This window comes from Contarinia nasturtii, unplaced genomic scaffold (genome assembly GCF_009176525.2).
Source record: "Contarinia nasturtii isolate CC-2019 unplaced genomic scaffold, AAFC_CNas_1.1 Cnas_scaffold_1699, whole genome shotgun sequence".
Classification (NCBI taxonomy): Eukaryota; Metazoa; Arthropoda; class Insecta; order Diptera; family Cecidomyiidae; genus Contarinia; species Contarinia nasturtii.
In genome coordinates, this window is record NW_022199032.1 from 878,851 (window position 1) to 894,660 (window position 15,810).

The following is a 15,810-nucleotide window of genomic DNA, read 5'->3' on the forward strand; positions in this document are numbered from 1 at the left end:
GATATGGAATGCTGTAAAACAATATTAGAAAAATCCAATTTTTTTGTAATGCAACAATGTGACAAAAAAATTCATTTTATTAGATGTTTGTAAATAGAAATCATAAGCAACAACAACAACAAAATAAATAATAAAAAACGAAATTTAAACAAAAGGACATATTTGAGCATTTTTATTTTGACACAATATCGAGTCAATCCGAATCAATTTGGAAAATTAACTTGAATTCTTACTGCATATGCATATTTTATCTTGCAAAACCAACCAATATTTTTTGTATGGCGCAAATATCAGGTGGTATAAAGCAAAGATACAAATTTAAAAACAAAATAAGAAAAAGTAAGTCACAACATTAACTTCGATTACTTGAACCACTCCATCTGTAAGATTTATAGAGTACTAGCCGACTTAGCTTGAATTTCGAAAAAACAAGACACAGCTTTTATTCATATACCAACACAATAGAAGTTTTTATCGAATTCACATCAGTCTTGCTCTACCACTCGTCACGTTCACATCGAATAAATCTGTGATCTTACATGGAAAAGCATATCATACAACATACAAAGTTGCACCTGACTAAAAAAACACGTTTCCCATATAAATATGAGCCGATAATTACGTGAATTACACCGGTGTTTTATTCAACAGAAAATGTAAGCAAACTTTGTTTTTTAAATATTAGCAATGTAAGCAAAAACAAAAAATACAATTGATTACGGGGCAACGTATTTTGTGATTTTGAATAATATTGTGAAATTCGATCAGTAAATTTAAATGTGACAAATGCATGTCCAATAAATAACTGCTCCAATTTTTTTATAAGAAAAATAAAATAAAAAAAAATGCAAAATAAACAATTTTTGTACAAACAACTGAGGTCATATATCGGGCGATCGTACGTGTTTTTTTGAAAATGTGTCAGAAAATATGGTTATAATAACACTTCGAAAATATTGCAATCGCAGGATTCCGTTGTGAAATCAATAAATAAAATGTGGTACGATTTGCGTGTGGTATGCGTTTTTGCGCGATAAATTAATTACTTTAATGATGACTTCACGATATTAAAAACATGCACTGACATGCACAATATAAAATTACTCATTGGACTGTTTTTTTCTTATTCATATTGTTGTTCGTTTTTTATGTTTATAGATCCATATACCGTTTATAAGCCAGTCCTATGTTGCATGTCCAATTGTCCATATAAATACATGTTATGTACTTTGTTGTCAGTCATTTTTTGTATGTATTAGTGGTCCTTTTTACTATAAAAAGCCCGTGTATATTCAGGAGAGTAGTCAGTTATTGTGAAACAGTCAAGTGAATCGGAAGAGCCACAAAAGTGAACAAGTGATCGTAAAATTCTTTTAAATATTTAATTTTGTTTAAGACTTAGAAAAATTTACAGATATTTTCTCAAGTTTAAAACACTTTGAAAAAAAAAATCATAGTAAAAAAGACTTCAAATATTTTTTCGAGTAAGTGAATTTTTCGCTCAAACATAGTTGATTTGATTTGAGCTTTTGGACTTAGAATTTTTTTGCCGGCACCAAAATTCGTTCATTATTTCTAAATTTTCCGAAGAATTCATGCATTTTAAAATTGGTTTTTTATACGAGATCATACGATTTTATGAGTCTTCTGATTTTTTTTCCGACGGGATTGAACAAATTTTCTTATGCCGTGATCTTTTTTCTTCACTTTTCTCCGCACTTAGAAATATTTTTTTCACTCGTATTTCGGGAAACATTTTAAATTAAGTGCAATCATTTTTGAACGATCATATTTTCGACATTTTTTTTGCTTCTTTTCACTGAAAAAATTGAAAGAAAAGGAACAGATTGTCGAATGATGAAAGTAAAGACTTAGAAAATTTTTCAGACATTTTCTCAAGTTTAAAACACTTTGAAAAAAATCGTCATAAAAAAGACTTTAAAGATTTTTTCGAGTAAGTGAATTTTTCGCTCAAGCATAGTTGATTTAATTCGAGTTTTTCGACTTAGAATTTTTTTGCCTACACCAAAATTCGTTCATTATTTCTAAATTTTCTGAAGAATTCATGCATTTTTTAAATTGGTTTTTTATACGAAATCATGTCTTCTGATTTTTTTTTTTCGACGGAACACATTTTTTTGAGCTGTGAAATTTTTTCTTCACTTTTCCCAGAACTTTCGAATGTGAAACATTTTCGAATGTGAGTTTCGGGAAACATTTTAAATTATGTGCCATCATTTTTGTTGAAACTGCGCGTTTTCTTCCATATTTAGGAATTATTTTAATTTTTTTTTTCATTTCACAAATAATATATTCATATTATTGTCACTTTTACATTTTTGTTGCCAACAAAAAAAGGCCACCTTTCGCAGAAGGCCACTTTTCTAGTAAGCTAATTTAATCAAATTAATTCAAAATTTTGCTGAGTATGTTTCTGTTATCATTCCCACTGTTTATTTTTTCATTTATTGAACAATTTTCTGTATTCGAGCCGTCGTAGCTCAAAAACGTATCGAAAAAATCTTTCGCACAATGAAATAGTTTCAAAATCCCGCAAATGAAATTATCACATATCTATTGAATATATTGAGAAGAGAGTGTGCTATTCAGCGCTTATGGCTGAATAAAAACATACTCTCCTCTCGATATTTTCAATAGATATAATGTTAGCTAATGTTGAATCGGCTGGTAATTTTACGGTAGCGCAATGATTTGAACGATAGAAGTCAACAAATGTTATTTGCCTTTCTTCGTTTGCATTCCAAAAGTGATCTCATCATTGACAGTAGCCTTTTAAAAAAATAAATAACGTCGATTTTTGCATTGAGATTATTAATTCCCAAAAACTTACGTAATTTGATAAGAATTCTCACTCTTTAAAATACAAATCATTGCCATTATATGTCTCATGATAAGACTCGTATCACTTCGTATTTTCATTAAGCTCATTAAACATTTTTGTTTATTTGGTGTTACATCGGTAGTCACAAACTGCGAAAATTATTTACAATACATGAAAGAACAATCAGGCGTTGTCGATCAAGTTTATAGATGATTCGTCAGAGACAATAAGCTATGCAACTGTAAGATTTTTAATGCAATCACAGTAGTCCTTGTCATTGCCAATGTAATTTAATTATTTATTTTACCGACTGAATGTATCTCAATTACATTTTATATTTTACAATAATATTTGTAATGAAACACTACCCGATCGCGTAAGCAATTCGACTTCGGGGCAGTAGATATCGACCGTGTTCATTGCATATCACAAAATGCATACCACAAAACGTAACCACTTTATATATAAATAACAGATTCAATTTATCAAATTGTCTCATTTTACAATACTGTTTCTAAAAGCTCACGTAAAATTGTTGACTGTTATTAGCTGTTCAGCCAGTTTTGGCCGTGAATAAATATTATTATAGTCCCATTGAAGCATTTTTAACTCTGAAAGCTCTGTCGATGTTCAATGACATTCAGTTCACGCGTATTTATACATCTACTGACCAGTAAGAAGCGTATAATAGTGCATAACCAGATCTTCTTAACTGATACGTGCTTCAATTCAACAAAAAACCGGAGTTAAACATTTTATTAACAGTTTTTTTGCTTATATTTGGTGATTTCCACCTCGATGTTTAAAAGAATACAAACATAGTACTGATTCATTCGAGTGAATCGTATTTCCATATTTTACCACGCAATAAAAATCGATTAACATTTTTTCCTTGACGATTAACAAAACTTAAGACATGTCTTCCGCGCAGACAACATTTACACATATTTTTAATGCGTACATTTTGAAGTAAGATTAACCGATTAACTGATTAACATTATTTATGTTTTTTTTATTTATTTGTTGTTGCTGTTTTTTTTTTAAATGAAAATGGTCAAACTAACAAGTTTGATGGATTTAATTCCGATTGCGATATGTAAATGTCTTATTTGTTACTCATTCACCTTCAAAAATCAACATAATTTTTCACGGATGAAGAAACCAGTTTAGCGTTGATGGTGTTTATTATACTTAACCATTTCAGTGAATGATACCAACATTTAAATCAATTCATGGTGTTTTAATTTACATTAATAATCATCAGCATGATACGCACATAGTTAACACAACAGCTCGATTTATGTAAACACACATTCTACACTGTTTTTTTTATATTTTTTGGCATCTGTGTTTATTAAGAGCAGTTGACCACAATCAGCACAAAATTTCACGACAGCACAAATAGTAACCGAAGAATATTTGCACAATAAAAAAAACTCATTCCAATCCGATATTCTATGAATTAATATTTTATCACTTAAGTTTGAAATTTCAAATCTGTTTCAATGTTGTAGCGATCTACATTTTTTGAGATAAAAAAACGTTTTGTTGCTTTTGTTGCTGTGCAAATCCATCAACATACATGATATATTTTGGTTTTAAATAAAATTGTATACGATTCATGTGATCCGTAGGTGGGCATACAGTTTGTTACAAATTAAAAATCAATTCGGTTGAAGTGAGATCATCACAGAGCGTAGCATTATCGGCATATTCACTCATTTTTGTTACATTTCACTTTACAATTTTTATCACTTTAATCATTCTCTTTTCAAGGTCTTTCGGAACGTTTGAATTGCATCCTATCTCGAATTTCACAAACATTCGAGTTTTTAGATTTTATTGCTTTGTGATGCACTGTTTCAATTCATTTGAACATGCGCACTTAAGATTTTATTGTCGATGCTTCGGTCGAAATTATCTCACACTCTTTTTTATTACTATCATAAATTCTCAAAAACAACAAAAACATTTTTGACCTTGGCCCTTCATTTCTTCTGTTGCTCAATTCCTTTGTTCTTTTAAATAAATACTCTGTGCTTTTGTTTTGCTTTTGCACTTACATTCATGGACACAAAAAGTCAAATTCAATAGCTATTACTTTCTGATACCAAATATACAGACTCAAAATGCAATATATAAGATCGTATTTTTATAATTAAATTTGATCGTCATTTGCAGGCAAATTTTCTTCAATAAGAGCTTCCGAAGCTTGAAACTAAACTCAGAAACCAAGATCTTTGGTGAGTTTACATTGAATGTATTGAGCCATTTCAAACGTTTATATTTTTGTTATTTTTGTTTGTTTTTTTTTTCATTCTATCATAGCAGAAAATGAGACCTAGAAAGTCGAATCGCTGGTTCATCGAAAATGTGTCCACAAGTGAGAAATTTTATCTAAACGTGGGCAAATTTGTGATTGGACGCGATCATCACGCAAACGATTTGAATATGATCAACATTCGAAATATTCCCAAAATAGAATGGCAGCACTGTTCTAACCAGCACTGCTCTCTTGAATTATCGACAGATCAAGAAACTGTTCGACTCTCGAATATCGTAAGTTAAATTAATTTAAATAGTTTAATACTACACTGTAAAACCGATGGGATTAAAAATTAATATTTTTGGATTTTTTATATAAAAAAATTCAAAAGGATTTTAAATCAAAATAATCAAATCGAGATTATCACAAAAATCACGCGCATAGTCTAGCGAGCACCAAAAACATCATCTTACACTCTTCTCTTTTCTCTCACTTGATACGAATTTCCTATTACGAAAGAACAACAACAATTGTATGGCTGAACTCAACGCCAGCAGCATAGAAGGCCATTACTACAAGCACAAACAACGTTGTCGTTCGTATATAACATGCTTCCACTGACTCGCTAGCAGAAGTGATGCGTGTGTAGTAGTTGACTTTCATATAGTTGCCGTTTGAGTGTAGCCATACAACGGTTGTTGTTTTGTCGTATGAATGTTCTCTGAGAGAACAGAGAAGAGTGTAAGATGATGAATTTTGGCGCTCGCTAGACAATGCGCATGGTTTTTGTGATAGTTTCGATTTGATTATTTTGATTTAAATTTTAATCCGTTTGGATTTTTTCTAATCCGTTGGGATTTTTTTATATGAAAAATTCGAAAATATTCATTTTTTATCCCATCGGTTTTACAGTGTAGGATATTAAAGAAGCGATTAGATTACTGCCTAAAATGATAGAAAAATAAAATTCACGTATAGTTGGCGCTACATTATATGTAATAAGCAGTCTATGTATTTCGGATGGATATCCATCCGAGATATTTTAGAATATCTGGATATTCAACGCAACTGCATAGCACCAGAGCTGTGTGCGTCGCAAATAGAATCTACTGTCGCGACCAGTTCGTTCGTTCGTTCGTAGAAATTAAAATGTTCGGATTGTTCGTTCGTTGTTCGTAAGGTGTTCGTTCGTTCGTTCGTTCGTTTGTTCGTTCGTTGTTCGTAGGAAAAGTATGAAAATAAATTATAATAATTATTTTATTGGTGAAATTGAAAGTAGATTATATTTTGTGAATTTTGGTGTTGAAAACATAAATTATAAGAAAAAATTGAACAAAACAAATATTATTTATTTAAAATAAACAGCGTAATAATCAATATAGTAATTAAATTTGCATTTTAAAGGACGTATGAGTTGCATAAGTTTTTAATAAAAAATTCGAAAAGAATTAATTTTAATCATGAACATTTGGAAAAATAGTCTGTTCCGTAATATCGATGACAACTAATAAAATGAGTTGAAGCAAATAATTTCAACTATTATTGTAATATTCTAATTGAGGACTTTTTCCAACTATTCAAGAATAAAATTCTATCCAACTATAGGTAAAAGAATGTATATTTTCTATAGTCGATAATTTTATTATGATTTATTGAATTATTATTTTGGAAAAAAAAAATCACAAAATCGATTACTAATGTTACTTGCTAACAGCAAATTTGGTTTGATTCTTATGAATAATTTAATATTATTATTGTATTTTATGTTTTTAGATTTTTTAAAATAAAATAGTAATTCTATAAATCGTAATAAATTTATCGATTTTTAACAATGCAAATTCAATTATTATATTGACAATTACGTTGTTTATTTTAAGTAAATAATATTTGTTTTGTTCAATTTTTTCCTATAATTTATGTTATCAATATCAAAATTCACAAAATATAATCTACTTTCGATTTCACTAATAAAATAATTATTTTATTTTCATACTTTTCCTACGAACAACGAACGAACAATCGAACGAACGAACGAACGAACACCTTACTAACAACGAACGAACAATCCGAACATTTTATTTTCTACGAACGAACGAACGCAATTCATTTCTACGAACGAACGAACGAACAAAATAAAAATATTTTTGCCTTCGAACGAACGTTCGTTGACAGCTCTGGTCGCGACGTATATGTGTATCAATTGTCGCACGTCCACAGTCACACTGTGTCTGTATTTTACGTGTAGTGACATACCGTAGATTATATGTGCGACGCACACAGCTCTGGCTCTGTGCAGTTGCGTTAAATATCCAGATATTCTAAAATATCTCGGATGGATATCCATCCGAAATACATAGACTGGTAATAAGTGTATACTTTCCACTTAGTCCGTTGCAACGGAAAATAAGTTTGCATAGAATGCAGCGCCAACTATATGTGAATTTTATTTTTTATCGTTTTAGGCAATAAATCTATAGTTTTCTTATGGCTTCTTTCAATAATTAAATTATTAATTAACTTTAGTTTGAATCTATTAAATAATTATGGAAATTTAAGTCAATTTCATTTGATTTTAACACGAATTGTTGGTTCAATTTCATGTAGTCGAGATTCGGCACGTTCGTCAACGACATCAAGGCAAATGGAGTCATACTTGAAGTTGGTGACATTATTACATTGGTCGACCGAGCGGTGATAGAAGAAATGTATCGACCGTTGATCAATAAATTGTCATTCATTCTTCGGCAGAACGAAATAAACCCGGAAGTGGTTTCCAAACCAGATCCCGAAGAAGATGTCATTATCATTTCTGATGATGAGGATGATTCGAAAAAAATCAAAGTTGGAAGAATAAAAAAGCACGTAAAATTCGCTGAAGACTATGAAATAGGTGAACCATCGATCAAGAAGGAACCAACGCCCGGAATATCTCCAATCGCAGCCAATCGTAATGACGGATCACCAAAAGGAGATAACAAAGTAAATTCGCATTGAATATAAATACTTAATTATTTAAATAGTATTTTTTATAACTTGATCTTATATGTATTGAACTATATTGAACAGTATTTCTGTGTTTATTTATTCATTCAGGTGCTTATAAAATGTAGTACTGTGAATACCAAGACCGAACGTGAACCAGAAAAAAAAGCAGCTAAATTACCGTTGGTATTGTCGAAAAAACCCAATCGCATTGCCCATACGCCGAAGGTGAACAATCCAATCGATCAATCCGAAAATCCACAAAAACAAGCGAAAAAACGTGAATCAAGAAGCCCACCACGAGTGATATGCGAACCAAAATCTCCCAAATATAGTTTAGATTCGCTACTGACACCATCGAACAGTCCAATGGATATAGATGAGCCCGAATTTGTTGATCCCACAGCCAAGATAATTGGTATTATCATTAACTGGGATGCGGCGAAAATTATGAATCCGAAATTCAGAAAGGAGGACTTCTTTAAGTCAAACGTTCAATTAGTTCCAAAAAAAACCTTCACAGACGTCAAAAACTACGAAAGGTGAACAACAAACTTATTTCCAACTCTTTCGTCAGTAATGCATGAAATCTTATTTGGTGTATCGACTAATTTTTACCGCTGACTGTTAGATATCGCCACTTAAACTTCTATGAAGTTTGACAGGTGAATACAATTGCATTTTGTACATGTGACATTTGCCAATCTAACAGAAAGATTTATTTTCGACACAATGTCATTATTTTTGAACCGATTCAAAATGGGGGCAAACTTGCGGGAGATGAGACCTCTCAGTTGCCACAGAGAAAGTTGAATTTGGTGAAAAACAAGTGGTGAATTTGTTGAAAAACTGTGAACTCACCAAAAATGTTGAATGATGGACTATTGGCGTTGTTCATTCGATAAAGATGCATGAAAATGCATCAGAAACCACTAGAAGCATTATATTTAGATAAATCAGTCGTTTTAAGTCATTGATGATGAGGCAAGGACAAAGAAATTGGGTGCCACGCGAATTGAAGCCAAAAGTCGTCGTAAGGCGTTTCTTCACGTTTTACACACTGCTCCAAAGATACGAAAGGAAGGAATTTTTGTATCGTATTTTATCTGTAAGTGAAGACGGCATCTGCTGCGGCAATCCCAGGCGTAAAAGTCAGGGTTCAATCCCGCACAATAATCAAAATAGACAGAATTGCCGAATTTTCATGGTTTCTCGGTAGTGCTCAGTATATGACGGGATTAAAGGGGTGTGGTGTATTATGACCTGCTGAAACTGGGTAAAACTGTCACGGAGAATTCGTATCAAATACAACCAATACGTTTAAGCAGAGTACTGAGAGAAAAATGGCAAAAAACTGCGACACAAAATAGTCGAATGATTTTTCAAAATTTGATATATTTCAAACATCGATAAAAAAAAAGATAGAGGACCCCTTGCTCCTTCTGATTATCACTTGTTCCGATCGATCAAAATCAGCCTGGCCGATGTACGCATTCAAAATGTTGAAAAAATGTGAAAATGAGTCGATGACTGGATAGTTTAAAAAGAAGAAGACTTCTTTCGACGCGGAATCGACATGTCACCAGAAATATAGCTAGAAGTCAAAGCTAACGATGGGCAATTCGTTGATTAAAAAATATTGTACGACTTCTATAAAATAAACTTACATTTTCACCCAAAAAACGGAAAAAATTAATCGATACACCCAATAAATAAAATTGAAAAAAGGTTGTGGAATATACAGCGCGTATAATTATATTGATCAACAGAGTTTTACATCCTCGTCTTTCATATGTGATGGCCAATGAGGAGTACTTATTCAATAAAATTTTACAGACTGTAAAACGATCGCTACTATCTCAAATATTGCATGCATTATGATTATTTGGCTGAGAACAGTCAATTTAATTGACGCAAATATTATGCGTAAACCGTATCACAAACAGAAAAATATGCAATGAAAACTAGATGACATGCCACCTAAATTCGGAACTAGTTGAAAATCCGTCTAAAATTGTATTTGTCCATCTAATTTTCATACAACATATCGTTTTTATTTATTCTCTTTTGTGCGGATATTCTTCAAGACATAAACGAAGAAGAACCGCACAAAAGAGAATACACAAAAACGATGTTTGGTATGAAATTAGACGGATAAATACAATTCTGGATGGATTTTCAACTAGTTCCGAATCTTAGGTGGCATGTCATCTGGTTTTCATTGTATATTTTTTTGTATGTAGAATCAAGACACATGAAAATGAAAAATCACACATACCAACCACGCTATGCAAGATACATAGCGTAGTTGGTACACGTAATCTTTCGTTTTCATGTGTTTGGTAGAATTATACTGAAACCTGTGCGAAAGTTAGGAGAGCATATCGATAGATAACTTCATCAGCAATGATGGAATTATCAGAATAATCAGAGAAATCGAAATTTTCCAATGACAACCAAAATAGAAGTCTACATTGACAGTTTCGCTTTAGTTTCTAGATGTCACAAAATCTGAAACATTTCGATTTATCTGATAAATTACTCTGATAATTCCATCATTGCTGATAATATTATCTGTTGATAAGCCCTGAAAATGAGCAGTAGCGAGTTGCATTGCGTTGGTATATATTTTTACTAAAGTGTCATAGTAAAATTACACCGATACATTGCAACTCAAGTACTGCACACAATGCTAACGTTGTACTTGTTTCAGTACAGTCTTTCAACTGTTAACGTTGTAATATGGCGGACAATTATACGGCAAAGCCATTACAGAGAGTAGAAAACGCTACCGGCCTATAAATAATTGCAATTTGTACACATTTCAATTTTATAGCGAAAACAATTTGTTACTCCAATGGAAAACTCTGAATATAGACTTCTATTTTAATATTTTGGATAGTCTATATTCAGATAGTCACATGAAAATTGTTGTCGTCACGCAATCGAAATGTGTACAAAAACTAATTATTGATAGGCACTTTTAATATAGTATTACCAAAGCGGTAGCATACGGTGGCGGCAAGAGCAAAAAACTCATTACCGCTTCACACGCCATCTCATTTCCTGAATATACACTACCATTCGATTGACTTGTGTGTGTGTGTATCAAGGAGTCACACCAACAGTAGTGAGTAGATAGAAAAAGCCCGTTCTAAAACGGGTATTCTTCTAACTACTGTAGTATATATTTAGAAAATGAGATTGCGTGACAAGCGGTAATGAGTTTTTAGCCGCCACGGTGGCAATTTCTACTCTCTGAAGCCATACAATAGAATTGGATAAATTGATATTCCAGATATTTCATAAAATGACTGCTATTTTGTTACCTTTTGTTTTTGTTGCCTACAGTTTGCTACAAATTAAAAATAAAAAGGAACTTACATCCGTAAGTCTAACTTTTCCGCACTGTTTTCAAATTTCCTCCTTTCCAGCTTTTTTGGCCAATTAATAAATAATTCAAAATGTGTAGCGTGTGTGTGTTGTACGGAAAGAAAAAATCACTAAAAATGTGATTTTTTTGAATGGACGCAATGCCTTTATGATATATATCGTAATGATATGAAGAATTTTACAGGCTGTTTTCTTTCAAATAATAACATTCCGGAAGTTTGAGGCAATTTTAATACAAATTGAAGGTACCTCCCATACGAAAATTTCGAATACTTAATTTCCTTAATTTTGATTGAAATTTCTTCAAACTTTTAGAATGTTATTTTTTTGTATAAAAAATAGCCTGTACAAAGTTTCACGTCATAACGACAGCCAAAAATCATGGCTCCCATACAAAAATTCAATTTTTTGTGATTTTTTCAAAAAAACTCTGTTAAAACTTGATTGTATCTCAAAACTAACACCGGAATCGGTTTTCCCGTGCCAAAAAACCACCCAGTTCACATTTCAAACTTTAATTTACGTCTCTGGGGAAAGATTTATCGAGTTAACAAATTTTTGCATACGATACCCATCATGGTGGCACCGATACACCGATGCACGAATATCGTTCAAAAACAATACCAGCCTATTCCTCGCACAGTGTACAGTGTACCACATCCCCATATTAACATGGCCAAAAAAACAGTTGCTCTGTGCTTCTCTATACCCATAACGCATAGAAAAACGATTTTTAGCGATTTCAAAATTTTGGGGTGATTGCAATACTTTATTGCACACAGTGGGTTTGCGGAAAAGTAATAAATTCGGTTGAATTGAGATCATCACAGAGCGCAGCATTGTCGGCATTTTACTTTACAATTCTTATCGCTTTAGTCATTCTCTTTTTAAGGTCTTTCGGAACGATTGAATTGCATCTTATCTCAAATTTCGAAAAAATTTGAGTTTTTAGATTTTATTGCTTTGTGCATCCTGTTCCCATTACACGCATTCAAATTCATTTGAACATGCGCACTTAAGATTTTTTTGTCGATGCTTCGGTCGAAATTATCTCAGACCCTTTTTTTTGTTACTGTCATAAATTCTCAAAAACAACAAAAACATTTTTGGCCTTGTCCCTTCATTTCTTCTGTTGCTCAATTCCTTTGTTCTTTTAAATATGTATGCGCTGGTGGCAACAGCAAATGGCATTACAAAACATAACTCTGAATAGAGACTACTCAAAAACAAAAACATTGTCTGCCGTTATTTTGTGAACTATCGCTTTATTCTGTTCCATTGTATGCGGCAAACTGTATATATGAATCGGTTAGAATATTCATGAACCCAAGAAATTTGTTAAAGTAAAAGAGCAACATGTTCGTATAAAAAATGTATGAGCATGTTGCAGTTTTATTTTGACAAATTTATTGAGGTCACGAATATTCTAGTCGATTCATACACCTGTTGATATATATACATCAAAAATTTATATATATTGTACCACACAGACATTTTGTAAGGTTTTTATAGAAATATAATATATACTATCCACCAGCCGTGGAATCTCGCGCGCTCTCATGTCAGCCTACTCATTATTATATGATATTAAAAAACATTATTCGCAATCAATTTTCTGAGTCGTGTCTCCAAATTTTGATCAAAAACATGCTTTCGAGATTTCATCTTCCATTCGACCCAACCAAATAATTTATTGTTAAAAAATATTTATTAAATAAATAATGTTCTGTACTAATATGCTTTCGATTATATACAGTGTTCAAGAGTGGGTGCTAAAAGTGAACGCTTGGCATAAATTGAATCATTACTTAAAAGATATTTCGGCCGATAGTAATATTCTCCGTATATCTAGCATTGAGACTAACTTTCGTGGAAAAATTGAGCAGCTCATTTTTAATTGCCAATGTAAGTCTAGCAATGCATAATCATAGTAATATTCATTTAAACGGTTTCAAATACAATCAAATTTTTTGAATTCATATTACCATTGGTTCTATGTAGGTACGGGCCAAACAAATTGGGTGAAATCAATCGAAGTTAATGAAGTGTTGGTTGTTGAAGCCACGGTGAGCAGCAGCTCAGCGCGTCGAACATTTCTGGGTGTTATTACCCAAATTTTAAATAAAAAAGGTGAGTTATTTTTGATGATTATTATTGATATATTCACCGATATCCTTAAGATTCAAGATAAACTGTGGTTTCTTAACTTTCGTTTAATCTGCCAAATAGAGAACCTCGTGTCTTTCAAACTTCAAGTCGGTTTGGGAAACAAAGATGACATTAGAATCCCATCAAGAGCAAGAATTATTGCCAACCATAATGTAAACCAATGCATTAGATTGTACGAGACAATCTTCAATGCACGTCATTCAAGCCTATTTGAAGAAATTATAAATCCTAGCGAAATGCATTGTTTACAATTCGGTGTTGAATTGAACCCACAAAATTGTGTAAGTTTTTCTTTAAAAAAAACATTCATCTTCAAAATTCGAAATGTTCACTTACATTTTACGTATTATTACGTTCTATTAGATCTATCCACTCAATGAGGAACAACATAATACATTTTCGAAAATTGTTAACAATACGATCGAAGCATTGAATGGTGGTAATGCGTTTGCAACGGTCATTAACGGTGGCCCAGGGACGGGCAAGTCTAAACTTCTCATTGAAACACTTATTGAGCTGGTACGCTCTGAAAATTTCAATAAGAAGGGCTTCAAAATTTTGGTGACTGGTGCAACAGACGATGATGTTGATGCAATTGGCTATTGGGTTGACAAGTATCGTAATGACGAAAAGCAGAGTGGCAAAATTACACGTCGTAAGTTCCATTATTATTTTATCTCTTTTTTTATAAATCAAAATAAGTCTGGTAAGTCTCTATAATTTGTCCGAACTAATTTTAACAGAAATGCGTGAGCAATTAAAATTTGTTCGCTACGGAAATGTTCCGGACTCGCTTGTTTCAAAATATATTGCTCAATATCAAGCGAGAGATCTAGCAAATCGGTCCAGTAATCCATGTTTTGACAGATACCAAGAAATTTTGCAGACAGCCAAAATTATATTTGCACCAAACGAAATGTTGATTCAATTGAAAAAGTATGTATAAATTTTATTTTAAACTTTCACTTCAATTATTGCCAATTACTACATGTATTGACCCCATTTTTTCGTATTTCGATTCGACTTCTGCAGAAGTATATATAAATAAAATGTGAAAGTACGTAACAAGATGAACATTCTTTTTTCAGGTATGTCGATAAGATCGATGTCATTTTATTTGAAAATGCATCGGAATGCGATGAAATGAACTCGACCGTTCCACTTTTATTTTCACCGTCGTCACTTGTAATGTTTGGTGATTCAAATCGGAATCCGAAAGATTCGCGAGATCTGATCTCTAAATATCCCAAAAGTAACACCAATCAGTCTATGTTCAAAAGGCTACTTGATGCCAAGTATTATGTCTTACACTTGAACCGCACATATCGATTTTCAAAGTTACTCTTGCATATGCTGAATGAAACAATGTATTACGAGAAGCGATTGGAGCTTTTCAATAGAGACCAGCAATTTACGCAACTCAAAGGTTTTGCCGTCTTACACTATGAAAATGAAAACGAACATGAATTGGTGCAGTTGATGAAACGAGTGGTTGAAATTACATATCCAAAATTACGTTCGGCATCTGCAACTCCGTCAAATATTCGATACGGTATCATTCGACCAGCAAACGTTAACACGGAAACAGTGGCAAAAGCATTAGAGTATGTGTACATTTTTGTCCATTAAATGTTTATATTTGACATCAATTCATTCTGTTTTTTTTTTTCGCTTGCAGTATGTTTCGATCACAGGTGACACTTTCCTCTATTCAGAACTTTATTCAGAGCTATTGGTTTTTCGAAAAAGACATCGTAATCATATGGGTGAATGATAGCATGAAATATGAGTACCACCACCGTTTTGCATCTTTTATATCGCTGATGACTCTAGCGCGAAAGGCCGTTTACTTCATCGGTTCGACAAATACATTTTTGGTATGCATTTTATCTAGATCGTTTACGATTACTTTTGAACACTATTCCATTAATATTTATTTTTTTATTGTTTAACAGAATGATCCGAATTTAGGAAAACTTTATCGGTATGCTGTCAATAGTAAAGCCATATGCGAAGTCAAAAATATAAGGAGAAACGAGGGTCTTCTTCATGAAATACTGAACAACAATTCTTAAAACAATACGAAATAAGTTCGATAATTTGTATTACCAATTAGAATTAGAATGGAAAAATAAAAATAAGTACACATTTTCCATAA

The 15,810-nt window shown here is 32.2% G+C and overlaps 1 protein-coding gene across 12 annotated transcripts in view; it reads left to right on the top strand.

The window, feature by feature from the left end:
- LOC116347127 overlaps window positions 1–15,810 on the top strand; it is a 26,185-nt gene extending 10,375 nt beyond the window's left edge. Inside the window, exons 1-13 of one of the 12 annotated variants that reach the window (XM_031777588.1) lie at window positions 505–656; window positions 5,024–5,085; window positions 5,171–5,401; window positions 7,713–8,087; window positions 8,202–8,632; window positions 13,240–13,388; window positions 13,485–13,613; window positions 13,713–13,933; window positions 14,016–14,307; window positions 14,396–14,588; window positions 14,741–15,256; window positions 15,331–15,529; window positions 15,608–15,810. In XM_031777588.1, coding sequence (XP_031633448.1) covers window positions 5,177–5,401; window positions 7,713–8,087; window positions 8,202–8,632; window positions 13,240–13,388; window positions 13,485–13,613; window positions 13,713–13,933; window positions 14,016–14,307; window positions 14,396–14,588; window positions 14,741–15,256; window positions 15,331–15,529; window positions 15,608–15,727 — 2,850 coding nt within the window. In that variant the 5' untranslated portion in view covers window positions 505–656; window positions 5,024–5,085; window positions 5,171–5,176 and the 3' untranslated portion in view covers window positions 15,728–15,810. Of the gene's footprint in view, window positions 1–504; window positions 657–1,326; window positions 1,485–5,023; window positions 5,086–5,170; window positions 5,402–7,712; window positions 8,088–8,201; window positions 8,633–13,239; window positions 13,389–13,484; window positions 13,614–13,712; window positions 13,934–14,015; window positions 14,308–14,395; window positions 14,589–14,740; window positions 15,257–15,330; window positions 15,530–15,607 lie in introns of those variants that run through there. The other 11 variants (XM_031777585.1, XM_031777590.1, XM_031777587.1 and 8 more) reach the window with 11 other exon arrangements.